This window comes from Myotis nattereri, assembly GCF_964212035.1.
Source record: "Myotis nattereri genome assembly, chromosome: 1".
Classification (NCBI taxonomy): Eukaryota; Metazoa; Chordata; class Mammalia; order Chiroptera; family Vespertilionidae; genus Myotis; species Myotis nattereri.
Window position 1 is genome coordinate 18,656,484 of NC_138075.1, and position 23,443 is coordinate 18,679,926.

Sequence of the window (23,443 nt, forward strand, 5' to 3'; positions counted from 1 at the left end):
GTAAATAGAGGTTTAAGGGGTCTCCTAAAGAAGTTAGGATTTTATCTTTAGTGTATGGAAAAATAGTAAAGAGAACAATATTATCAAATTAGCATCTATATAACTGGCTTAAAAGCATTGGGGGCAAGCAAGATTGAAATCAGGGAGACCAATTAAGCATATATTTGTGATAATGTTGGCAAAGAACAATGGTTGCCTGTATTGGGTAGTAGCAGAGAGCATGAAGATGAGGGTGTGTGTTTTAATGCATTTTATAATGTAAAAACCTATGACACTTTGAGATTGGTTGTTAGGAAGTAAAAAGAAAGGAGTTAAGAATAACTCAGGTGTTTTGATTGGGGAACTTTATGGATGGTTGTTATGCAATGAGAAGAGAAGTTGATTAGTTCAATTTACGATATTTTGAGTGTGGGTGCTTTGAAACATCAGATGGCAATGTCAAGAAGGTTTCACATATGACCTCAGAAGAGTTTGAACTGGACATGCAGAATTTGATGTCATCAGATCTGGTTTTCATATCATACAGATGATACTACAAGTTTAGGAGCAATGAGGACTCCCAGGGAAATATGCAGAATAGAGATGAAAACTTAAGCCAAAACTTTCAGGATCACCAACACATAAATAACAGGCTGAGGATGAAACTCCTGCAGAGAAGTCTAAAATGTAAAGAAAATAATTTCAGGAAAGCATGGTGCCTAGAAATTTAGCCAAGAATATTTTAAGAGAAAAATAATCAATAAAATGTAATAAATTTCTGTTAAATGCCTGAATTGATTTGGCTATGGTCGGTAAACTCATTAGTCAACAGAACCAACTATCAACAGTACAACGATTGAAATTTCTTTTGAGAGCCAAATTTTTTAAACTTAAGCTATATAGGTAGGTGCATTGTTATTAACATAATTAGGGTACTCCTAAGGCTTAGGAAGAGCCACACTCAAGGGGCCAAAGAGCTGCATATGGCTCGCAAGCCGCAGTTTGCCGACCACGGGGCTAAGAAGTCTAGGTTTTAAAATAAAAGTTTACCATATGATGAATTGTAATTTCCTATCATGCCTATGAATCATCTCTCATGTCTTTTATTTTCCCAAATGTGCACTACTTAGCTCAGTGCCTCACCTTAGTAGGTACTCAGTAAATTTTTGTTGAGTAAATAAATAAATAAATAAATACATGCCACCATGCCAGGGTCTTATGTATATGGCACCTATTCCTGGCTCTCCTGAAGAAGAGAGAACAACGTATTAGAAAAAACCATCTCTGCCCCGGGGTTCATTTTTGTTTAATGAACAAAAATTTCAAATTCTATGCCCCTGCTCCCGCGCGCACGCGCACACGCGCGCGCGCGCACACACACACACACACACACAGGTACATTTCACTCCCTCCTTCTCTCTGTCCTCTTCTCCCTCCCTCTTTGAATGTAACATTGAAAAGAAAGGTCAAGGAGTAAGTGCTGGAGGTCAATAGAAAAGGAAGAGGGTAAAATGGTGAGGGGGGGATGGGGTAGCAGAGAAAGTGTTTTCAATCTTCAGAGAATGACAAACAATGGAATCAAACATATTTGACAGTCATTTTTACAATACAGCTGGTAATTCCCAAAATTCTTTGTTGGAGCTTAGCATTGTCTGGCTGTGGTTTTTGTGTCTGTGCTGTGTGACATTTGCAGTTGGTTACACTGTGGGCTCTGCTCTTCCTAAAAACAAAGTATTGTCTTTGACTGTAAATGTGTGGTGCTGTATGAGTATCATTTGCATATGGGTTTGAGGTAAATTGAACAAGCAAAGCCCTTCTTTAATCCCCTAGAGATCAGCTGACACATTTTAAATAGACATAAATGGCAACCCATTTTTCCTCAATTTAGTTGAAAAGTGTTCAGTGACTGACATTTTACTAGAGATGGCTGTTAGTGGTAGGTGCTGCTGTTGCTTTTGTTTTCATTTTTAAATTACCAAACTACCTCTCATTGATTTCCTGCTTTTCTTGTGATCCTCAGAATGCAAATCACATGAAAAGCATATCATGGTTAGTGAGGAAAAGCTTTAAAGTGCTACTTAAGACAGTTACTAAACAGAGTAGATACCTGGAAAATGCACATGGTACTTCTCTCATATACACTTATAGTCATCTCACACTTAATTTTATTTAAAATGAGAGAAAACTGGATGATTATGGATGTGCATTTTCTTATTTATTTTCCTCTTTTACTACAAGCAATGTCCAAACCTATATATTGGTAACAGTAATGATACCGACTCCAAGGCAGAGGATTAGCTTAAATAAGAAGTAGGTAAACCTTGGTGCCTGGCAGGGCCTCCATAGATTCTGATTCCCCACACTGACTATTTGCACCTACCATGTGCCAGACATAGTGCTACCCAGTGGGGAGAGTGCTGTAAATGCCCCTGCCCTCTTGGGGCCCTGTCTGCCCTCCTTCCCTGTCCCTTTCTCTCTTTCACCCTCTTCCTCTGTCTTACCCTCCCCCATGAGCTCTGGAGGTCAATAGAAAAGGAAGAGGGTAAAATGGTGAGGGGGGGATGGGGTAGCAGAGAAAGTGTTTTTAAAAGCAGCCATGATTTTAAATTCAGATTTGGATCAGATTATGCTAAAGGAATTGTTATATATTTTTCAAATGTAGTGAAAAAGTCACAATGTGGCAATAATAAAATTGATTATATGGGCTACATATGAGTATCAATCACTTATTTCAAGAGTAACAAGGAAACTTTAGCTGTAGGATCTATCATCTAAATGTCACAAATATTTATTCAGTATCAGTATTTTCACTAGAAATGAATTAAATTCTTTGTTTAATTAAAAAATAGTGTTGTGGTTTTTTAAAAAAGTAATATATGTTTCCCTAAGACATTCCAGAAGCTATGCCCATGTAGGATATTAAATGGCATTATAGACATGTTGTTTTTTAGATGACCTATAATTCTGTTTAATTTCTCTCCCAGATAGCTTTAGAAATAGTCTGGAACCTTCCATTAGAAGGATTTCATTATTTTGGGCAAATGTTTTGGGAGTGGAGGGGCAGGAGTTTAATTTTGTTTTGGTTGCCCAAGCAGTGCTAAGACAAAAGTATTTGGGAGAACAGGAGGGAGAAGATAACCTTTTTCTCAGCCATCATGTCACACCAGCTACTTATGGAGTTGCCAGCATATGGCAGCATGGTGTTTTTAAGAAAAAAATAGAACTTGAATTTCTCAGTTCTCTTGGAACAAGTCTAATAAATATTAATATAGGGTCATTATAATATGGAAAAGAAATCTAGTGGAAAGTTGGCAGACACATCTGTAGAGATTAACTGGGCAAGAAAAACCACCAAAGACAAAAAACTGACATGGGCAAAGAAATTGTCCTGGCAGAGCCTGACAGCATAGGGCATTAACATCTCAATAGTCCCAGCGGATGGCACATCCTCCTGGTAACCAACCATGTGATAAATTGGACCAGTGACAGACCAAATGGGTAATTTCCATGGTTTTGCTGTCAATCATATCTGCCTGACTGGAATGACCATAACCTGTACTTTCAAACCACACAGTGGTTTGGAGATTATAGAGATTGTGGGAAGAAATGCAAAGGACAGGACAACTAAGAGTCTCTGAGTGAAAGTGAAGGGAAAGTGAGGGTGAAAAGTGGTGCTGTGTTCTAACACCGGGCCTCCAGAAGAATGGAAGAATTGGTTAAAGCAGTTCTTAAATTTCTACTGAAATTCTGATTTGCTTGGGAGATCCTAAAGTACTTGTACAGAAGTCCCAATTTAAATAAACTGATCATTTGAAATTGACTGTTTAAGGCCTTGTTAAACTAAAAGGTAAATTCAGTATCCTGTTCATTCCTAAGATGACTCAGAGGAGTTATAGTAAATTTATATAATCCTAGAAACCAAAATGTAATGCAGACTTACTTATTCTCCCCAAAATGCATTCCTTGGAACATAGGCAAGTCACTACGTATCTATTTCTTTTTCCAATAAAAGCTGTTCTAAACAATGTCACAAATTAAACAAAATGGGTGATTATGGGCTATGGGAGGGTTGGGCAATACTTTGCCACTTTCAGGGAGAGGTGACTTAATGGCTCATTAAAATCTCTATTTTGTCAAAAGGTGAGGAGGCTTACCCAGACTTAAATTCAGTCTGAGGTCTCAACAGAGATGAAACTTTAGATGTTTGTATCAGGGTCAAGCAGGGTCTCAGCTGATTAGATCTGCACACTTCAATTTACTACGTCAAGAGTGCTCAGGAGAATGGAGAACCAAGCTCAGTAAAATAGATTCCATTTGAAATGTTAGTGGTCATTAAATTTTATCACCCTATTTTACCTGAAATTTGCAACCTAATTTTAATTCTAAATTTATGACAGAATTAAAGTGGAAAGTAGAAAGCCCTGGGAGGGAAGAACTCTTCTGTCTGAATGTACTGAAATGGATTGACTAGATAATTTTCTTTCCAGGATAAAAAAATATAAAAACGTGGCTGGTTCTGTTTATTCAGAGGGATGGAAAACATAAGTCTTCCGGATTCAGCAGTCTCCTTGAGTCAAGGTTATTAAAAAGTCTCTAAAAAATGCCATTTGGAAACATTTAAAAATACAAAGTGTAGTATTTGAGCACAAAAACCCAAATTTTACTCCATGACAGAAAGTTTAAAAAACTTGGTAGTGAAAAATGAATCAAATTTGTGTTACAGATTTTGTAAATTGTTCCCATAAGGTGGGAAATTATTTTATCTGTCTCCATACACATCCCCTTTGCAGTTGGCTCCATGAAAAGCAACATTTCCATAAAGCATCTCTCGGTGCCTTTGTGGAGTCCCGAGTTCTGGGCACCCTGGGGACTGGGGCTGATAGAAAGAACAGCTTGCATGTTTTTGTGACAAATGACAATAATCTAAGCTCATTATGATGTTTTGCAGTGTTGAGCTTGTCTGAGAGTTGGGCCATGTCTCCAGAGTCCACTGTGGGCAATTTCAGTTGGGTTGCAGATTGACTGATTGTTTCTAGACTATTCATAGTATGTTTCTTCTTGTTCTTCTCATGTCATCTTCCCAGATAGACCTTAAACTTTGTACAGATAACTGTGAGTCCGAGTTCCTTCAGGCCTCTATAACAAAAAAATACCTTAGACTGGTAGCTTAAACTAGAAACAGTTATTTCTCATAGTTCCTGAGGTTGAGACGTCCCAGGTCAAGGCAGATGCAGTGCCTGTATTCAGTGTTCACAGAGGTAGATTTAGTAGGTGGTGAGGGCCACTCTTCTGATTCATAGATAGCCATCACGTTGCCCTGTCCTCACATGGCAGAGAGCAAAGAGGACTCTGAATCACTTTTATGAGGGGTCCATCCTCAAGACCTAATCACCCCAAAGTTCCTACCTCCTGATATCATCACATTGGAAGTTAGGATTTCAACCTGTGAATTTTGGGGGTATACAAACATTTGATTATAACACCATGTTCTCCCTTTCCTCTTCCATCTCCTGATAACATTGACAGTTGTGAAAAGCAATTTTCGAAGTGATGAAACAGTAGTGTGCAACAAATTTGGAAACAAATGCTCATCAACAATATACTTCTGGTTGAAACATTTTCCATAGACTCTTAAGACAAATCTTGACATTTGAAGCATTAATAGGGCATTGTTGAAAGAAATTATAGTTCTCATTCCAGGGCTATCACCGAGCCCCATCTGTGGCTGATTTTCCAGAACATAAAGAAATGCTCAGAGGATTTCCCCAAGATGGAGTCTTCAAACTCACTAAGATTATGTTTTACTCTATTAACAAACACTTATTTAATACTCCTTAATTCCTATCAAGGTTACGCTAAATCCGCCCCAAAGGGTGATGGTGTGTGCATCAAAGCAGAAGAAAATAAACACCCTCTGACTTGTTAATGCATAATATTAATAGTTAATGAGCAATTCTTTTGTGTCTTGCACTGTGTTCAAAGTTCTAAATTTAGGTCATCTATTCCTTATGACAATTCTATCAGGTAGATAGTTATTCTCATTGTGCAGATAGAGAAGCTACTGAGCCTGATAGCTGCATAGCCAGTAAGTGGCCCAGCTAACATTTGTATTAGATAGAATCTGCCTGGCTTCCATTCCACTGTGCTTAATGCCTCATGAGCTTATGGAGAACTGATTTTCTGCACTTAATTTGTTTAGGTTCCTGGCCTTTCTTTTAATTTCTTCCTCTTCCCCCACCCCCCAAGAATAATTTGTTAGCAAACATATGCATCTAGTGTGTCAAATTACTAACTGACCCCCTACCTTTTCAAAAAAGAGATATAAGAAACTAATTTTAAGAAAGTGCCTTATTTCACTAATTTTAAGTCCCAATACATGGCACTTAAAATTAGTGAAACTTCTCACTGCCTTTCTGTAACTCTAAAACTACTTATAATCTTTTAGGCTCCAAGCTTACATACACATGACAACTGGGAACACTGTCATATAAATACATATTTTTGGCCATTGGCATGTGAGGAAGATTTTAATTCCTGGTGTAAGATTAGGAACCATCCAGTAATCTCAGGAACTTCTAGGAAGGAGAAGGGATCATTTTTCTTTTTCCATTCTGCACCTTTTCTTTTTGCTTATTCATCATGTTTTAAATAAACAGACTGAAGAAAGTTGTTATTAAAGTCCTCCTCGGGCTTCTTCAATTTCAGTTTCCAACCAGGTTCAAAATATTCTGGCAAAAATTAAAGGCAACACTGAAAATGTTTGCATAAATCTTAAATTGTGCAAAAAGTGATAAAACTAAAATGAACTGAAAGAATGACTAATAAGCATCTCCTGTTGTGTCTTTGTCTTTGAATCATAATCAGTGATTATTTTGGTTTTGAAAAATTGATTCTGAAGTGCATTCCTTTCCCTGAGCATCCGCGTTCCGCTCACTACTCGAAATTTAATTTGTTCGAAGTTTAATGTTCGCTGTTGGAAGTGCAGAGGCTTATTAGCACACTAATAAATAACATTTAATGTCTGCTAACAATATTTCTGGATTTGTTCATGAAATGAAATAGAAAAATATTACCTACAAGAGACTCCGTGTGTTTACCACATTCTGGTTGTAATTGAAATCCCAAGTTTTCATTTCGCTGTTCGCAAACACATTTGTCACGAATAAAACAGGTGTGGGGGGAGAGGCCATTTCTGAGTCCAGCGATGAATCTAAGCTCCTGTAGCCCACACCTGAAAGAGCTGGGAGAGCAGAACAGTAGGGCTGCCATCCACCTGCACAACAGCACAGCTAATGAGGGGCAGGCCTTCGCTGCCTTTGTCCTTCTCATAGCTCCCTGGCAGTACTGGCCGTGTGCTTCAGCTGGCCCAACGGCAGACCCAGAGGCAGAAGGAGTTGCAGCTCCCTTAAGAAAGGCATATGGCAAGCATATAATCCCTTTTACGGTATAGTAAATGAATATAAAAATGTGTACCAATAATGGTTTTCATTTGAACATTAAATTTTAAGGTGTGTTGTTACACTGACCCCTGACATCTGTTTAGAGTAAGATTCTGGAATGCTGTGCTGGCATGTGCGATTTTGAGAAGGAGGCTCCAGTTTCCCAGGGTATCCCCCAACCTCCTCCACACACACTTCATAGTCCCAATGGTCATAAAAATGCATTTATTGTCTGTTTGTTCATAAAACTGCACTGTTAGTATGTGGTATTTCCATTAGCTTCATTTCACAGAGCTTTTCAATATATATATTTAAATGTGACCTTTCATTTGTTTTTGAGAGTTAGTATAGACTCCTTTGAGTCAGGTGGACCTGGTTTATGGTCTAAGCTCCAACCTTAAATCACAGAGTGGAATGCAATACATTTAATATCTTTAAGTCTGCTTCTTTGACTTTAAATGAATAAAATTTAATAATGTTACCTAATGAAAGTTTTTGTGAGGATTAAATGAGAACATATGCGAAAGCACCCAATACAAATTTGGCAAATAATAAGCTTTTAATAAATAATGTTGCTTTTTATGATGCTGGTAATTTACAGCCACAATCACATACCAATGTCCCTTTTTTCCTGAAATTAAATGGTCCCTTTTGTGTCCCAGAAACTTTGCATGTGCCACTCCTCCTCTCTCAGCCTTTTCCCTTAAGTCTTTCAAATATGGCTCATCCTTTGTTTCAGCTCAGATGCCATCTTTCTGTGGGACCCTAACCTGACCCACCTCTCTAAGGTGAACTTCTGCCCCCACTCCCATCATAGTTGCTGAGTATCTTCTTATTTGTGTCTTCATCTTCTCTTTTGCAGTGTAAGCTCTGTGATGGCAGAGACCGTTATCTTCCTTGTCAATAACTATGTACCCAATCTCCAAAGTAGTGTGTGCATGGATGAATGGATGGATTATATAAATGTTTAAATGAGTACAAGAGAGGGAGGAAGAAAGGGAGCCAGAAGGAAGGAAGGAAAGAAGGAAGGAAGGAAGGAAGGAAGGAAGGAAGGAAGGAAGGAAGGAAGGAAGAAAGGAAGAAAGGAAAGAAAGAAGGAAGGAAGGAAGGAAGGAAGGAAGGAAGGAAGGAAGGAAGGAAGGAAGAAAGGACATTGGAAGGAAAGAAAAAATGATGGAGAAAAGGAAGAAACTTATACAGCCCAAGGATTGGTTTATATTCTGGGGATGTGTTTCTTCCTTTCTCGTTTCTTACCTTTGATCAGTGTGTTTCACCTTATCCTCTCCTTTCAGAATTGTATAGTTTTGCCACAGGGTGACCTCTGTGAGGCAGGTCGTATTTCCTAGGGGATACCAACACCTTAGAACAAAGGGTCGTCATACTTCCTGTAAAGGGCAAAATATTTTCCATTTTACAGGTTATGTGCCATCTCACAACCACTCAACTCTGCCATTATAGAGTGAAAGCAACCATAGACTATTTAGAGGGAGATGAATAGGCTACTTTCCAATAAATTTTATTTATGGAAAATGAAATTTGAATTATATGTAATTTTCACATGTCATGAAATAGCATTCTTTGATGTTTTTTTTCAGCCAAATAAAAATGTAAAAACGCTTCTTCTCTTCTGGACCTATGAAAACTCTCAGTGGGCTAGATTTGACTCACTGTGACCTGCCTTGGAATGAGCTAGTTTAATGGTTATCTGTCTCAAGGATGTTTGCTTTTTAGAAGGTTAATGGGAGTGGGGGGCAAAGAATAAATTTTTGAATTCTTCCTCAAAGAATAAATTTCCAGCCCTGGCCAGTGTTGCTCAGTGGTAGAGTGTCAGCCTTCGAACCAAAGAGTCTTAGACTTCATTTCTGGTCAAGAGCAGGTACCTAGGTTGCAGCTTCACTCCCTGCCCTGATTCAGGTACATGCTGGAGGCAACCAATTGATGTATCTCTCTCACATTTGTTTAAAATTGATTTTTTTTCTCTCTCTCTCCCCCTCCCTCCCTTCCACTCTTTCTCAATGGAAAAAAATATCCTCCAGTGAGGATTAAAAAACAAAAACAAAAAAAGAAGGAATAAAGTTCCATTGGTAGAATTTTAAATAATTTTGCAAATGGAAGGAAAGGATAATTTTGAGTAATCAGACCTTTCTGAACTCCTGAAATCCCAGGCATCAGTGTTTCCTTATCTACAGGTAAGGTTGTAAGTGTTGAAAGTGGTTCTCATTACCCACTAAAACTGCCTGGGTGTGTCTGACAAACTCTCATCTCATTTACTCTTTCATGACATAGACTTTGGAATTAAGGATCAATTCCTTCCAGAAATGATTTTGAAAGCAAGGCAATTGAACTCAATCACTACTCTTTATTTATTATCCTAAGGAGTAAAATGTTTTAAATTTCAAGTAATGATTTTCCTAAAATGTGTGACTTTAAGGTGGGTAAGGAATTATTTTGGGGAACAGTTGAAAAGTACATCATGATATTTACTCCAAATGCAGATATTAAAAAATTATTTGAAATTATTATGGTCCTATTAGCATTATTTTTATAGCTGTTACTATGTATAGTACTTTCAATGATTTTAAGACAGTAGAGCTTTCCAACTCTTTTTCTTTGCTCACGTCTCTCAAACAGCCAAAGCTTCAGTTTAAAATTCCATCTTGGGAAGATGCTAGTCAGACTGCAATGAGAAATCACAAGGAAGCTCAATTGGAAGAAAAAGCAGTTAAGTATTTCATAGGTAGAAATATTTAGGATATTTAAAACTAAATAGTCCAAATACATTTACTGTATTTTAGGATATACAGGATAGGTCAGCATTCAGGTATGCTTTTTAGAAGTGCCACTAAAAACTAAGTTTATTGTTATTTTTCTTAATTTCCTTAGATACTAAGAATAATGCACCATTGATATTTGGAGTATAGATAATTTAAGGTTAGTTTTAAATCCCTTAACCACCTTTTCTTCCTACCTGGGCTTGTATATTAGGAAATGGAAATTGATAATAGGTTTAATCATGGTCAAACTGAATTAGGAAGCAAGAAAAGCCTAACTCATGTCAGCCAAATATATTATTTAAAACCATTTGCTTGTGTTGTGATTATACTTATCAATAGCCTCTCTGGAATAGAAAGGTGAGGGGGACCTGTGCACAGCATCCCACAGAAGGAATATGGGAATAGGAGTGAGAGAGAGTCTATAATACAATCTTCCTTGTGCTTTAATTCCTGAAAAGAATCGAGTAAATGACTCTGCATGTAAATTAGGATGTGGATTATTGGAATTGCTCAAAGGTAAGCCATTTAATTCTCCGGGTGGACTGACTGCCTACACCATTTAATGACTCAGCTGTGTGACCTGCATGATAGTCAATCATCAGGTGCTGTGATCCAAATATTCAGGAGGAAGGAGCTTGGGACAAAGGGTTCTATGGTTATGTGGGTTTCCTTGTGAACATTCTTCACTTAGAACCCCAGGAGGCATTTGCCCTTGAGGGAAACAAAGGAGATGTCAGCCTCAGGGAGTCTTATTAAGCGAGCTATATTGAGCTATATTTGGTGGCAGTCAAATACACACCCTGAAAAAATGGCACACCCTATTGTTTCCCCAAGTTGTGCCTGACACAAACCTACTCATAAATTATGCCATAATCACTGCTGCACTGTGATTTGCATAAGAGTTCAGAGCATGTTCAGCTAATATATGACTCACCTCACAACTGGAGACGTGCACTCTATTTCTTAAAATGTAAAGCCTTGAAAAAAAATAATATGATGTGTTGGCTTCTGGGCTGTTGGCATTCTCCCCCTACTACTCTACTTCAGTCCCTATATCCCTCCTGGGGGACAGTTAATCTTTGAAATTATGTTGGTTGTCATTTGAATTGCCCCTAACCACCATTATAGCCTTTATATTACCTGCAAATAATGTTTAGTTGTTCCCCAGTCCAAATGTCGCTCACTGAACTCCTGTTATCTGGTACCTGCAGTTTCATTGTGGAATTGAGCAGTTTCAAAAGTAAGGTAATCCTGTCTTTTGCCCTTCATTTGGTTTGTAGTCTTATCCCATAGATCCACGCCTATGCATCACATTACATTTGTGCTTTAAAGAAGAATCTTAAAGCAATTCTTCATTTTCCAGGGAAAACACAAACCTCATCGCATTGCTTTGTGGTCTGAAATACAAAGGGTAAATCTGAGATTTTTATACAGTTTCATACAGTTGACTGGAAGTGTTTACAGGGACTTTAAGCAAAAGCCATACCTAACTTCTGGTTGCATTTCCCAGCAGGAAATCTGTTGAAACAAACCCACAGAGCCACATTTGCTTATCTTTCTTTTCATCTTTCTCCTCCAACCAGGAACCCATACACACATCCCACTTCAGTGTAAGTGCAAACTCAGCCTTTCTCGAATGGTGTCAAACTGAGGTAAAATGGTCAGTAATGGTGTCATAACAAACAAGATCACAAACCCAAAATGTAGACCTAGGAATAGGGCAGAAGGATGCTAGACAACAGCTGGGTGCCTCTGGTCTCTGTCATGGCAATAGCAGTGGATGAGAGAACGGATCAGAGACGTGGAGCACACACTTTGACTCTGTTCTTAAATCTGGTGATAGTTTCTGCTTCTGATTTTCTACTTCCTTGGTGAAAAGCAGATAATAAAGAACATTACTGGGTATTCCTTCCATGCTAGGAAATGATGCATCTTTTTAAACTGGCTTTTTTTGATTAATCAGAATGTTGAAGGGTTCATATTGACAATTATTTCGACAAAATCTTGATGCTTTACTGTGGATTTCTTTTCATATTTGTTTTCTCATTTTGGACCTTGAAGTAGTTTATTTAAAGGCCTCATAAGCAGCTAGTTAAATGAGTTTACAAGAATTGACCACAATTATTTAATGACTAGAGGCCCAGTGCATGAAATTCATGCATGGGTGGGGTCCGTAGGCCTGGCCTGTGATCAGGGTGATCGGGGCCAGGTCATTCAGGTCCAGGCCAGAGAGGAGGTGATGGTCGCTGGGCCGGGTGCAGAAGGAATGGACGCCGGATGCTGATGCTGACATTGACGCCGCCATCGTCAGCATTCTGCCACTGTGCGGTTCCTCGCCTCCCCTCCTCCTCCTCCTTTTCTTGCCGCCACACCGCCCCTGGGTGGGCAGGTGGCAGGCTGATCAGGGCCTGCCAGCCAGGGGAAGGAATGGGGCACAGGAGGTTGGCTGCCTGCCCCAAGGAGGGAGCCGGCCCTCAGCCCACCTGGGAATGGGGCTGCATCCACCACCCACCCTGGTTCCCCATCCCAGCCCAGGGCCTGCTGGCCAGGTGGAGGAACTGTGGGAGGTTGGCCAGTCTGGGGAGGTTGGCCGTGGGATCGCACCGACCACCAGGGAACAGCTTCTGTGTTGAGCATCTGCCCCCTGCTGTTCAGTGTGCATCATAGCAACCAGTCGTTCTGGTCATTCCAGTCACTTAGACATATATATATATATAGATGGCTAAATCAAACCCTGGGTGAGGGGGAAACCACTTCAAGCTGTTTAATGCCATGCATCCTAAAGCTTTTCACAAGTCTAGAGTAACTTTGACTTTTACCAGATAACATGTAATTTTATGTGTAGATTGATGATTCATTTGGTATATTCAAAGCCATCTTTTGCTATATTCTATAGCTTTTTTGGTTTGAAGTTTTGAGGTTATTTGTGATCTTTATCTCTTTATTTGGTTTTCTTTTATTTTAAATCACCAAACACTGATCGTGTGTGTGTGTGTGTGTGTGTGTGTGTGTGTGTGTGTGTGGTGGTGAATAAAAACCTTTGCTTTCATTTAATATCATGAATACATTTGAAATGATTGCCAGTTTGTCAAATGAAATGGATTGCCATGTGGAAATGTGTGGAGGAGAAAGGGACATATTTGCATTTCATTTTATAGTGGACGTGGAGGAAGTAGCAGGTGAAGTGTGAGCGTGGATGAGACAGTTAGCATTGACAGGAAGAATGCCGAGCAGTGGTTGTTCTGAGTGAAGCCAGGTGGGTTTTTCTTCCAGAAGAGAGGCTTTGTGCTTTTACAGCAGTGCTGGCAGGGTGTCACCTTTGTGGGTTTTTTTTTTTTTTAAATTATGTGTCTGTCATTGACCTGCAGTCCCAGAGAAGTTTCCAAAATTATTCTATACTTTAAAGTTTCTTCGACTTGGAAGGAATAGAAACTCTTGTTATATTTTTATGCCACTATTGTGCTTTTTAAATATGCTAATGTATTATATGTAAAGCATTCTTGTAAATGCTGCATTATTGTGATAAAATGAAGTCACTAGACCTGTTCAACTCCACTTACCAAAGGCAGAAGAGCTCTGATTATTTAGGCCTATCAGGCCTCTAGTTCATCGCTTAGATGGAATTTATAAATCAATGTGTCTAGTTGATTGGCTCAGCGGAATCAAATAAACTGTTTAGTGCTCATTTCCTAACTTAGCTTCCAAATTTTTTCCCATCTCCAATGATGCTAATGAATTTGTCTTGGTTCATTTATAAAGTAGCAAAGGAATATATACAGCTCAAGGCAAGTTACTAACTTTATCAAGAAAAGTTAAAATACATATTTATTAAAACTTAAAAAATTTCCTGTTGTAATTTATATATAATCTTATATTAACTTCAGTGTACAGCATAGTGTTTAGACATTTATATACCTTACAAGGTGAACCCCCATAAATCTAGTCCCCATGTGACACCATGTATACATATTACAATGTAATTGACTATATTCCCTGTGCTGTCTATATTCCTGTGACTATTTTTCAATAAAATACATATTTTATAGTACATATGCTATATACCTCCCCCAGAATAGAACTCTGTCAACTAGACATAAAATGTTATGTCTAGCAGTATTATTTTTCCTTAGAAATTCAAGTATATGTAATATGATGAGAATAGCTAGCACTGTCCATTGTAACTCAAAAACTGTGCAGTAACTACATGTATAATCTTTAAAAGTAAACATTAAAATGATGGTTGCCATTTTAGGTGTCTCTCAGACTTTCCCTCCTTAGAACTAAAGAACAATGGAAAATAAATTATCCAAAAACACACAAAAAAGAAACAACAGCAACAAAACAGTTTACTTTCCCTAAGACTATTTTCCCCCCCAAAGTATTTGAAGAACATTTTTTCTTTGATTGTTGTTTGACCTTTCACTCCCAATTGCCTGCCCCCCTTGTTTTTGGTGTTATCTAGAAATATTTTATACAGGAGAAATAAATAGATTTGGCTTAATAAAATGATTTATTTACATGTTTTTATTTAGAGTAAAAGGACTTGAGGACCATAGCTTGGCTTCAGAGGGTCTGCAATTCTCGTAAAAGTATATGGAGAATTATGTGTGTGTTGTGGGTAGCATACAGTCCAGGGGAGAAGATCAACTTTCATCAGACTCTCACAGAAAGTCCATAGCTTCAAAAATGAGAACCATTGACTTACTGAAACCACCTGAAATGGCATGATTATAGTGAGAGTGTTTCATTACTTTCAGAGGCTGTCTACTCCTCCCACCTCCTAAACCCCTTTCAATGCCCTGACAGTACTTTTCTGGGTCCAAGCATGGGCTGGCGGGAGTTTGTTGTCAGGGAGTTGGGAGAGTGTTGAACTTGAAGGTTGAATTGAGCTTGAAGGTAAAATTTGCTGAAATGGAGATTTAAACTATAATCTAGTAGTTTAAGTGAGAGTGGTTGTAGTAAGAGTGGGAGAGGTTAAGAAGAATATAATTTATTTTGGTATAATTACATGTTCATTCTAGGACATATATTAACATTTTTGTATAGATTGTATTAATGCCACAATATTGACTTAAGTTATCTCTATTTTAATAAGAAGAACATGAGAGGAAGTATGCAGGTATTTTTGTTTGAGAATAAGAATGTGCAGTAGCCTAATTCTTTTACATAGAAGCTGAAATTTTCTATTTCTTGAATTTTCTTTTTCTGAGCATGTACATTTTTTCATGGAAAGCTGTCTTAGTACCATGTTGGGATGAAGTAGGTTATAGACATAAGTAAATTACATCAAAATAATTATTTATTGATTTAGAATGAAGTAGATTATAGTAAACAAATGGGCATAAGTAAATTGCATCAAAATAGATCATTTATTGATTCTTATACTTTAACAAAATGGAGTTTTCTTGACCATTTGTGATCACAGTCTTATAGACTAGATACATGCTTCCCCGTCAGCTGGAATTGCTATAACAGATTACTGTAGCCTGGGAGGCTTAAACAACAAACATTTACTTCTTACAGTTCTGGAGGCTGGGAAGGTGTTAGCAGACTTGGTTCTTGGAGAAGGTCATCTTTTCATTATGTCCTTACACAGCAAAGAGCAGAAAGAGAAGCAAGCATTCTTGTCTCTTCTTACAAGGGCACTAATCCCATCATGAGGGCTCCTTCCTCTTAACATAATTACCTCCCAAAGTTCCACCTGTCCCTATGCCATCACACTGGGGTTTTCAGCACATGAATTTTGCTAGGATAAGAACATGTGGTCCATGACAGTACATATTTCTTCTAAAATCCTGTAACAAATATTTAAGTGAAATGAAGACTATTACATATATTTTATCAGTTAACCTTTGTCAAACACTAAGATATGAATTAAGATAGGCATATTTAATTCAGTTCTACTGTTTTGACATCATATGAAATTACTGATTTCAAACTACCTGTATGTATGCTTTTAAAATATGATAATCCTAAATAATGTGTGCCCATAAATATATGGCCTGGGGAAAACTTAAGGCCCAAACAATGGCTGTGAATATGTTGAGCCTTCTGAGATGGTTCATATAGATATGCTGCGGTACAAAGTCTGTTTCTGTCTCTATAGGCATCTAATGAGGTTCTGTTCTTTTTGCAAAGGATGATAAAGCGTTGCTCAATGGTTTTGTCCAGATACACTGAATAGATGCCTGGCAACAACAGATCAAAGCTCACTTGAGGCATTGTATGCATTTATTATGAAGCGCTCAAATGTGACAGTGGATAAGTCACCAACAGAATAGCAGTTATCTTCATGACTCTTTGGGTTCAAGGGTGAAGTTCTCTCAAGTGTGCCAGCAAAATGTGGTTGAACAGGTTATATTGTTAAAAATCATCTGCTTTGGACTGATTTTGCATAATTGATTCATTTAACCCCTGCCCACGTAGCCAAACGTTTAAAGGGTAGAAATGTACAGCTCAGTCTCCCAGTTTGAGGCTTGGAGGTTGGGTTGCAGAAGCCCTTTTAGAGCAAGGCTCTGGGTTGTGTTAGGGGAAGCTGGGAGAAAGGAGGTGAGGGCTGGTTTTTTTCTGCTACTTGGTGTCGTGGGTCCATGGTGGTCCCAGCAGAGTCACAGGGGACCTGAGCTGAGTGGCTCTCTGTACCATACCTACCCCTTTCCCTCTTAGGACTAAAGGATTAATTTGATTATCCAAACAAACAAACAAATCTAGATTTCACTTGTCTCTTCCAACTGCTTAAAATGAAAGAAAGGAAAGGAAAATGGCCTTGACCCTCCTAGAAAGGATGGCTTTCTACTTTCTTAAATCTTCAGACTCTCCTCCTTGTCAAATTCAGCTTCTGTATTTAGTAAAAACTCCCTGTCTATAGCTGTCAGCTCTGAGAGGGTTGAGAATACAACCATTGGATTGAGAATGCAGCCATTTTCCTGATACTTTAACATTTTAAGTATTATTGTCAATAACCCTTTTTAAAACTGCTATTTCTGTGAAACCTTTTAAGATACCATAAGTGATGAAGACCCATCTGGGTTCAGGATTGGTTGTATGTGACACATATTTCTCATTTATTTTTCCTGCCTTGTTTTAATGAACAATTTACTCATTAATTTAATTCGATAAAGTATTCTTATGTCTGAACTTTACCTTCCTGCAAGATCAAACTTTGTGCTATATACCTAATTGAGAACTGATATATTACTAAATTCCTTTTTTATATCACTACTATTGTCTAGTCATGGTTCATATATTCAAAAGTATCTAATATTATATATCCTTAAGTAGATAAATAATTTTACTAATGCAGAAGAGGTAAAATCTATTCCATTTAGCAATTATATGTGAATGTATGGTATTTACCGCTAAATTAAACCCTGGAATCCTAACTCCTGCAGAGATGAGGAAAAGCACAGTGATCCTTTTGTGATTAATTCTATTGTAGAGTCACCCTGAGTTTTCAGTTTTTACATTTTAAAACAAATTATTAGTAATAGAGAATAAAAAGAACATCTGAAAATTAAGTAAACTTGAAATTATTTTAGTAGCTTTGCGTTTATAATGATATATTGTGCTTTATTTGCAGGACCGTGTAAATGTGTTAGAAACGGTAAGTTGGGGCATTTTCTTTTTCCTTCTATCAGAATTCCTGCAGGGTCCTGACATGGATGTCAGAGCACTCCCCAAAGGAAGCAGCTCCAGAAAACATTTCTAATACTACATCTAAGACTCAAAGGGGGAAATAAGCTAAACTATACGTGAAAGGTATGTGGATGAAGACTTTTAAAATTTTTAAAAAATCAGTAAAAACAAAAAACGTGCATATTTAAGTGGCCACTGCTCTCTTTAGTATGATGATGCTAAGATTTGCTAAGGAAAACGTAATTAGTTTATATGATCAGTGCCCTGTATGTTTCTGTCTTTTTCAATCACTAAAAGGACTGGTGGATGAAAAATTGACATCAGAATGCCATTTATGCTTTGAAGTTCAGATAAGATAATCAGCTTTAATATTTTTCACATCATTTTCACTAATATCCAAATAGTGGTAAAAGCTGGTCAGTCTTTTTCTCAATAATTTTTCCTGCAGGAATCTAGTATTAAGAAATATTTTTAAGTGCCAGAATGTAAAGACCACATGCTTGCAATATTTATTGCAAAAATGATTTATTTTAAATGATTTTAGGATAAAAAGGGGACCGACTTATTTTTTGACAATATAATGGTTCAGTTTAATGTGGAATTTCCACCCACTGTGCCACAGTGGTTATGGAAAAAGCTTATAATACAATGTTAAATGGAAACAAGTTCAAGATACAAAATCATACACACTTTAATGATAACATATAATGATAGGCAGATGTAAAAGTAATATAAGAGAGTGAGCAAAACTCAGAAAAGTGACTTGTTAGACAAGAATTAGGGCTTTGATTTCATTTCTTCTGTTTTTAAAGTGTTATAAAATATGGTTATATTACTTTTTTAACATTTTTATAATAAAAACCATGTGAATTAGAAGAATAGTAAAATAAATTAATGGTACCACTTTATGATGAAATATTATTCAGCCATAGAAAATCATATTTTAAAAAGTAAATATTGCCACGCCATTATGTGGGGGAAAATAGTGGTATCTGAAGGTATAATGGAGAGTATGAAGCAAGTGTCAAATATACAAATTTTGTTTTAAGAAAAAGACTTTAAGGAAACACAAAATATTAAGAGTGGCCTGGGACTAGTGTTGATTTTTATTTTATCTTTTTGTGTTTTTAATGAAGAAAAAAATAAGAAACCTTTAAACAATAAGGCTAATGAAGAATAAAATATTTTTTTTTTGTGAGTATGAGGAATGGAAAGATGCTAATGGAGCACACTTTAGTCCTGTGTAAACAAGAGATTTTGATTGACAGTGTCCAGACCCTAGTGGGTAAATAATCTATTCCTTAAATTTAACTGGGCCATTTGGAAAGTACACTGACCTTCTCAGTTTCAGTATGATGACATTGTAGGTGAATAAAATGTTTAGTGTTCCTCCACATATATTTTACTTAACCTTAGGGGAGTGTCTTGCCAACAGGATTTGGCTTATGAACTAAATGCTCTTTTTAAAAGTATGAACAAAAACAGAAATTTTGAGTTTGAGGACTTGAGTTCAGCATACAAAATGCCACTCATACAACATTCAGAAAGTCACTTGTTCCTTGATTCCTTCATCTGTAAATATGGTTGTAAGTAAACTTGTTATATCAGATTGTGAGAATTAAGACAGAAGGTACATGTGAAAATATTTAGGACCAAACATATGTCAGGTTATCACTGTCATTATGTGATTGCTGTTGTTTCTTATTTAAACATTTTCATTATACCAGTATACCACACAAAGCTGAAAATTATATCAATAATAACAGTTGGCCTATAACTTTTATTAGAATTTGTTAGTCTTAAAATTTTAGACAATAAAAAAAAAGAATTTATTAGTCTTTCTTATTTATATAATCTCTTTGCTAAAAGTACTATGGAGTAGAATTATAGATGCCTTATTTTAAGGATTCCTTTAGGAATCAAGGTAAAAATAAAAAGTCATCATGAGAAAAATAAAATTAATTAAATGGAGTAGGTTTTTTTACAATGGCAGTTTTCTCAAGATGGATTTAATTTGAAGTAATTAAGTAAAACCATAAAAAGGAAAATGCTCAGTATTAATGTTAATGATCAAATATTATGAGGCCCTTTGACTTCACATGGCATTAGAAGAAGCAGATTTAATGCACTTGGTAGACTGCACAACTGGGAAAGTATTTTATAGTTCATAAAATCAGCTGCTGAAAACTATCTCAAGATCATTTATTATTCTCTCGCTACTCAGCACTTAAACCATAGAACAGTGTTGGTGGTCTACATTGGGCTGGGCTGGTCTTAAGGGTACATAAGCCATTGAATGTAAAAATCTGGAATTCCATCATTCCATTAGGAGTATGTACAGAAGATTGATTTTAAAAGTTCAGTAATTGTAAGACCTTATAAAGGATAAGATGGTTTTTTGTTTTTTTTATCGTAATGAGCAACTTGATTTGTCTTGTTACCAATTATCTCTGCACTTAGGTCACAACCATATGTGCATTTTCCCTCCTCTTCCTCAACTTGTCCCTTTCCTCTTTCACTAGCAGGTCAGCTTCTTGGGTTAGAAATGACATTTTACTTGCAAATTCATCCCCAGAGCCTGACAAAAATTCCTGATATGTAGTGGACAACCAATAAACATTTGTAGAATGAAATAATAAATATCTAACTGAATGTTTGATAAAAACCAGTATATGAAAGCCCATTTTACTTCTCACTCCCACATTAGCCCTGAGAAAATGTAATTAAAAGTATATGAATACAAAGTGACAAAAAATGCAAAGCTCAGAGCTCAAAAAATGCAAAAAATCTCACAACAAGACAAATATGCAAGTCCTTTATACAGAAAACTAGAGGCCCGGTGCATGAAATTCATGCATGGGGGGCGGGGGGTGTCCCTCAGCCCAGACTGCACCCTCTCCAATCTGGGACCCCTTGGGGGATGTTGGACATCCCTCTCACAATCAGAGACTGCTGGCTCTAACTGATCGCCTGCCTGCCTGCCTGATTACCCCTAACTGCTTCTGCCTGCCAGCCTCATTGCCCCCTAACAGCTCCCCTGCTGGCCTGATTGACGCCTAACTGTTCACCTGAAGGCCCAATCGCCCCCAACTGACCTCCCCTGCTGCCCGATAGCCCCCAACTGCCCTCCCCTGTTGGCCTGATCACCCACCACTGCCCTCCCCTGCTGGCCTGTTCGCCCCCAACTGGGTATCTACCTTGCCAGCCAACTTGTGGCAGCCATCTTGTGATGTCGTCGTGCAATGCAACCTAGGCTTTTATTATATAGGATACTCTAGAATAGCCAAGACACTTCTGGGTGCCAAGCAAGAGAAAATTTAAGATTTTGCCCACCTCAAGCTAGCCCCCCGTCCCTGGGCCTTCACCACACTATTGTCTGTGTCCATGGACTATGCATACATATTCTTATGAAATACATCTAGCTGAAAGAACAGTTTTAGTTACTTGACAGGTCTTGGTAAATAAAGTCTTTTTGATATACTTTCCAGAAACAGAAAGTGAATGACTTTAATAACTACATTACAATTCTTTGGCAGGTCAAGTGGGTTCTAATTCTTTGTTTTCAACAAAATTGAAGGGAGGACTTGATTGAGCTAATAGATCATTAAAATTAATTTTTATGACAGATCACTATGCAATCTTTGCATAAAACTAGGAAGGCATTCAAGAAATTGAGTGTCATTGTTACAACAAAACTATTTTCGTTCTTGTACTTTTTTTATGTGAATAAGATTTTTCAGTGATTACATCTGTAGAAACAAAAAATATATATGAAATTGAACGCTGTCTTCTTTATTTTATTTTATATTTTAAATATTTATCGTTGAAAGTATTACGTATGTTCCCTTTTTACCCCCTTAAACCCACCCCTACCCCAGGCCTTCACCAATCTATTATCTGTGTCCATGGGTTATGCATATATGAATACATGTTCTTTGGTTGATCTCTTCCCACCCCCACCTTCCCTCTGAGATTCAACAATTTGTTCCATGCTTCTTTGTCTCTGGATTTATTTTGTTCATCAGTTTATTTTGTTCATTAGATTACACATATGAGTGAGATCATGTGATACTTATCTTTCTCTGACTGCCTTATTTCATTTAGCATAATACTCTCCAGGTCCCTCCATGCTGTCTCAAAGGGAACCCTGTCTTCTTTAAACAAAAATTAGCATTTATGCCTGGATACATGAGCTAATTCAATACAAGAGAACAAATGGGAAGCTATACCCATCCCATTAAAACATATACTTTTGGAAGATTTGGGTTTTTTTTTTACATTCAATATTTTTTTCTCAAAATTTAATGCTTAATATTAATTTTAATAATAAATTAATCCACAAAAATCATATAACAGAGCATTATTGCCACAGAATGCTTAAAAATCAGTTTTCCTCTGTATATATACTTTTTTCTTTTACAGGGAAGGATGTGTGTGGTATGATAAGATAGCCACTAAAAAGTCTTGCACGCATAAATGTATTTTGTATTAGAATAACAGTCTGTAAGAAAAAAAGAGTGGAAATAAGTTCAAAGGGAAAAGGAGCAATATAGAATGTCTTTTAAAGAGGATCTTAGTTATTTTCTAAGTGGATAAATGTTGGTAACAAATTATTGAACTATTTTAAATTCACTGAGTAAGATTATAGGAGTAATATGAGTTTTATTTGAAAATATTTACAGTATTACAGAAATTTCATTCTTTGCAACTACCTAAACTTATGATGAAAACATTTAGACAACTTAAAAATGGGGGGCAGGAGAGACAAGGTAGATGTAAAGTTTTAAAAATTACTTAGAGAATATCTACTGGACTATTTGAAAACCATTGACTTAGAGCAAATGTGTAATTATATATTTTCAATTTGTCAGTGCTTCATCAGCTCCTCAACATAAAGGTACTTAAAACAATCTAATCTTCCTTATTTTCAGTGTACAGAGATAATACTACTTAACAGGATAAATGCTAACCATAGCTATAGGGAGAAAAGCATACATAAATGTGCCTGTGTTAAGAAAAATTACAACACACTGGAAAACTTTTAGAAATATGATTTTTATTTCTAAAACCCTGTTAGAGTCTTTCATACATCTCTATAGGATTCCTTCAGCTAATACTAGTGGTGACAGGTTTGAAGTGTGCATGCCAGTTATATTCAAGATCTTGGTGCCCCAAGGATAGGATTATGCCAATATGTCTCTATGGAAATTACTGAGTAACACTATATACTCTTATTTCACATGTTTGCCAATAGAATAGACAATGGTTGTGGGAGTTTTTATTTATTTTTAAATATATTTTTATTGATTTCAGAGAGGAAGGGAGAGGGAAGGAAAAAGAGAAACATCAATGATGAGATAGAATCATTGATTGGCTTCCTCCTATAGGACCCCCATTGGGTATCTAGCCTGCAACAGGGCATGTGCCCTGACCCAGAATTGAACCTCGACCTCCTGGTTCATAGGTTGGTGCTCAGCCACTGAACCATGCAGGCTGGGCTGGAGTTTTTATTTTGCCTTCCTTCCTGCCCTGGATCTGGCTACTAATTGTGCTTATCCTGCTACATGTGCAGTTTACTCTACAGGGAGAGTTACTGAAGAGAGGCTGTTATTCTTT

General features: G+C 37.1%; 1 protein-coding gene across 1 annotated transcript in view; it reads left to right on the forward strand.

Annotated features, from left to right (window-relative positions):
- Window positions 1-23,443, forward strand: part of CEP128 (centrosomal protein 128) — a 348,318-nt gene that overhangs the window by 288,790 nt on the left and 36,085 nt on the right. Inside the window, exon 20 of the mRNA XM_081083727.1 lies at window positions 17,772-17,795. Within this exon, the coding sequence (XP_080939853.1) occupies window positions 17,772-17,795 (24 nt within the window). The remainder of the gene's footprint in view (window positions 1-17,771; window positions 17,796-23,443) is intronic.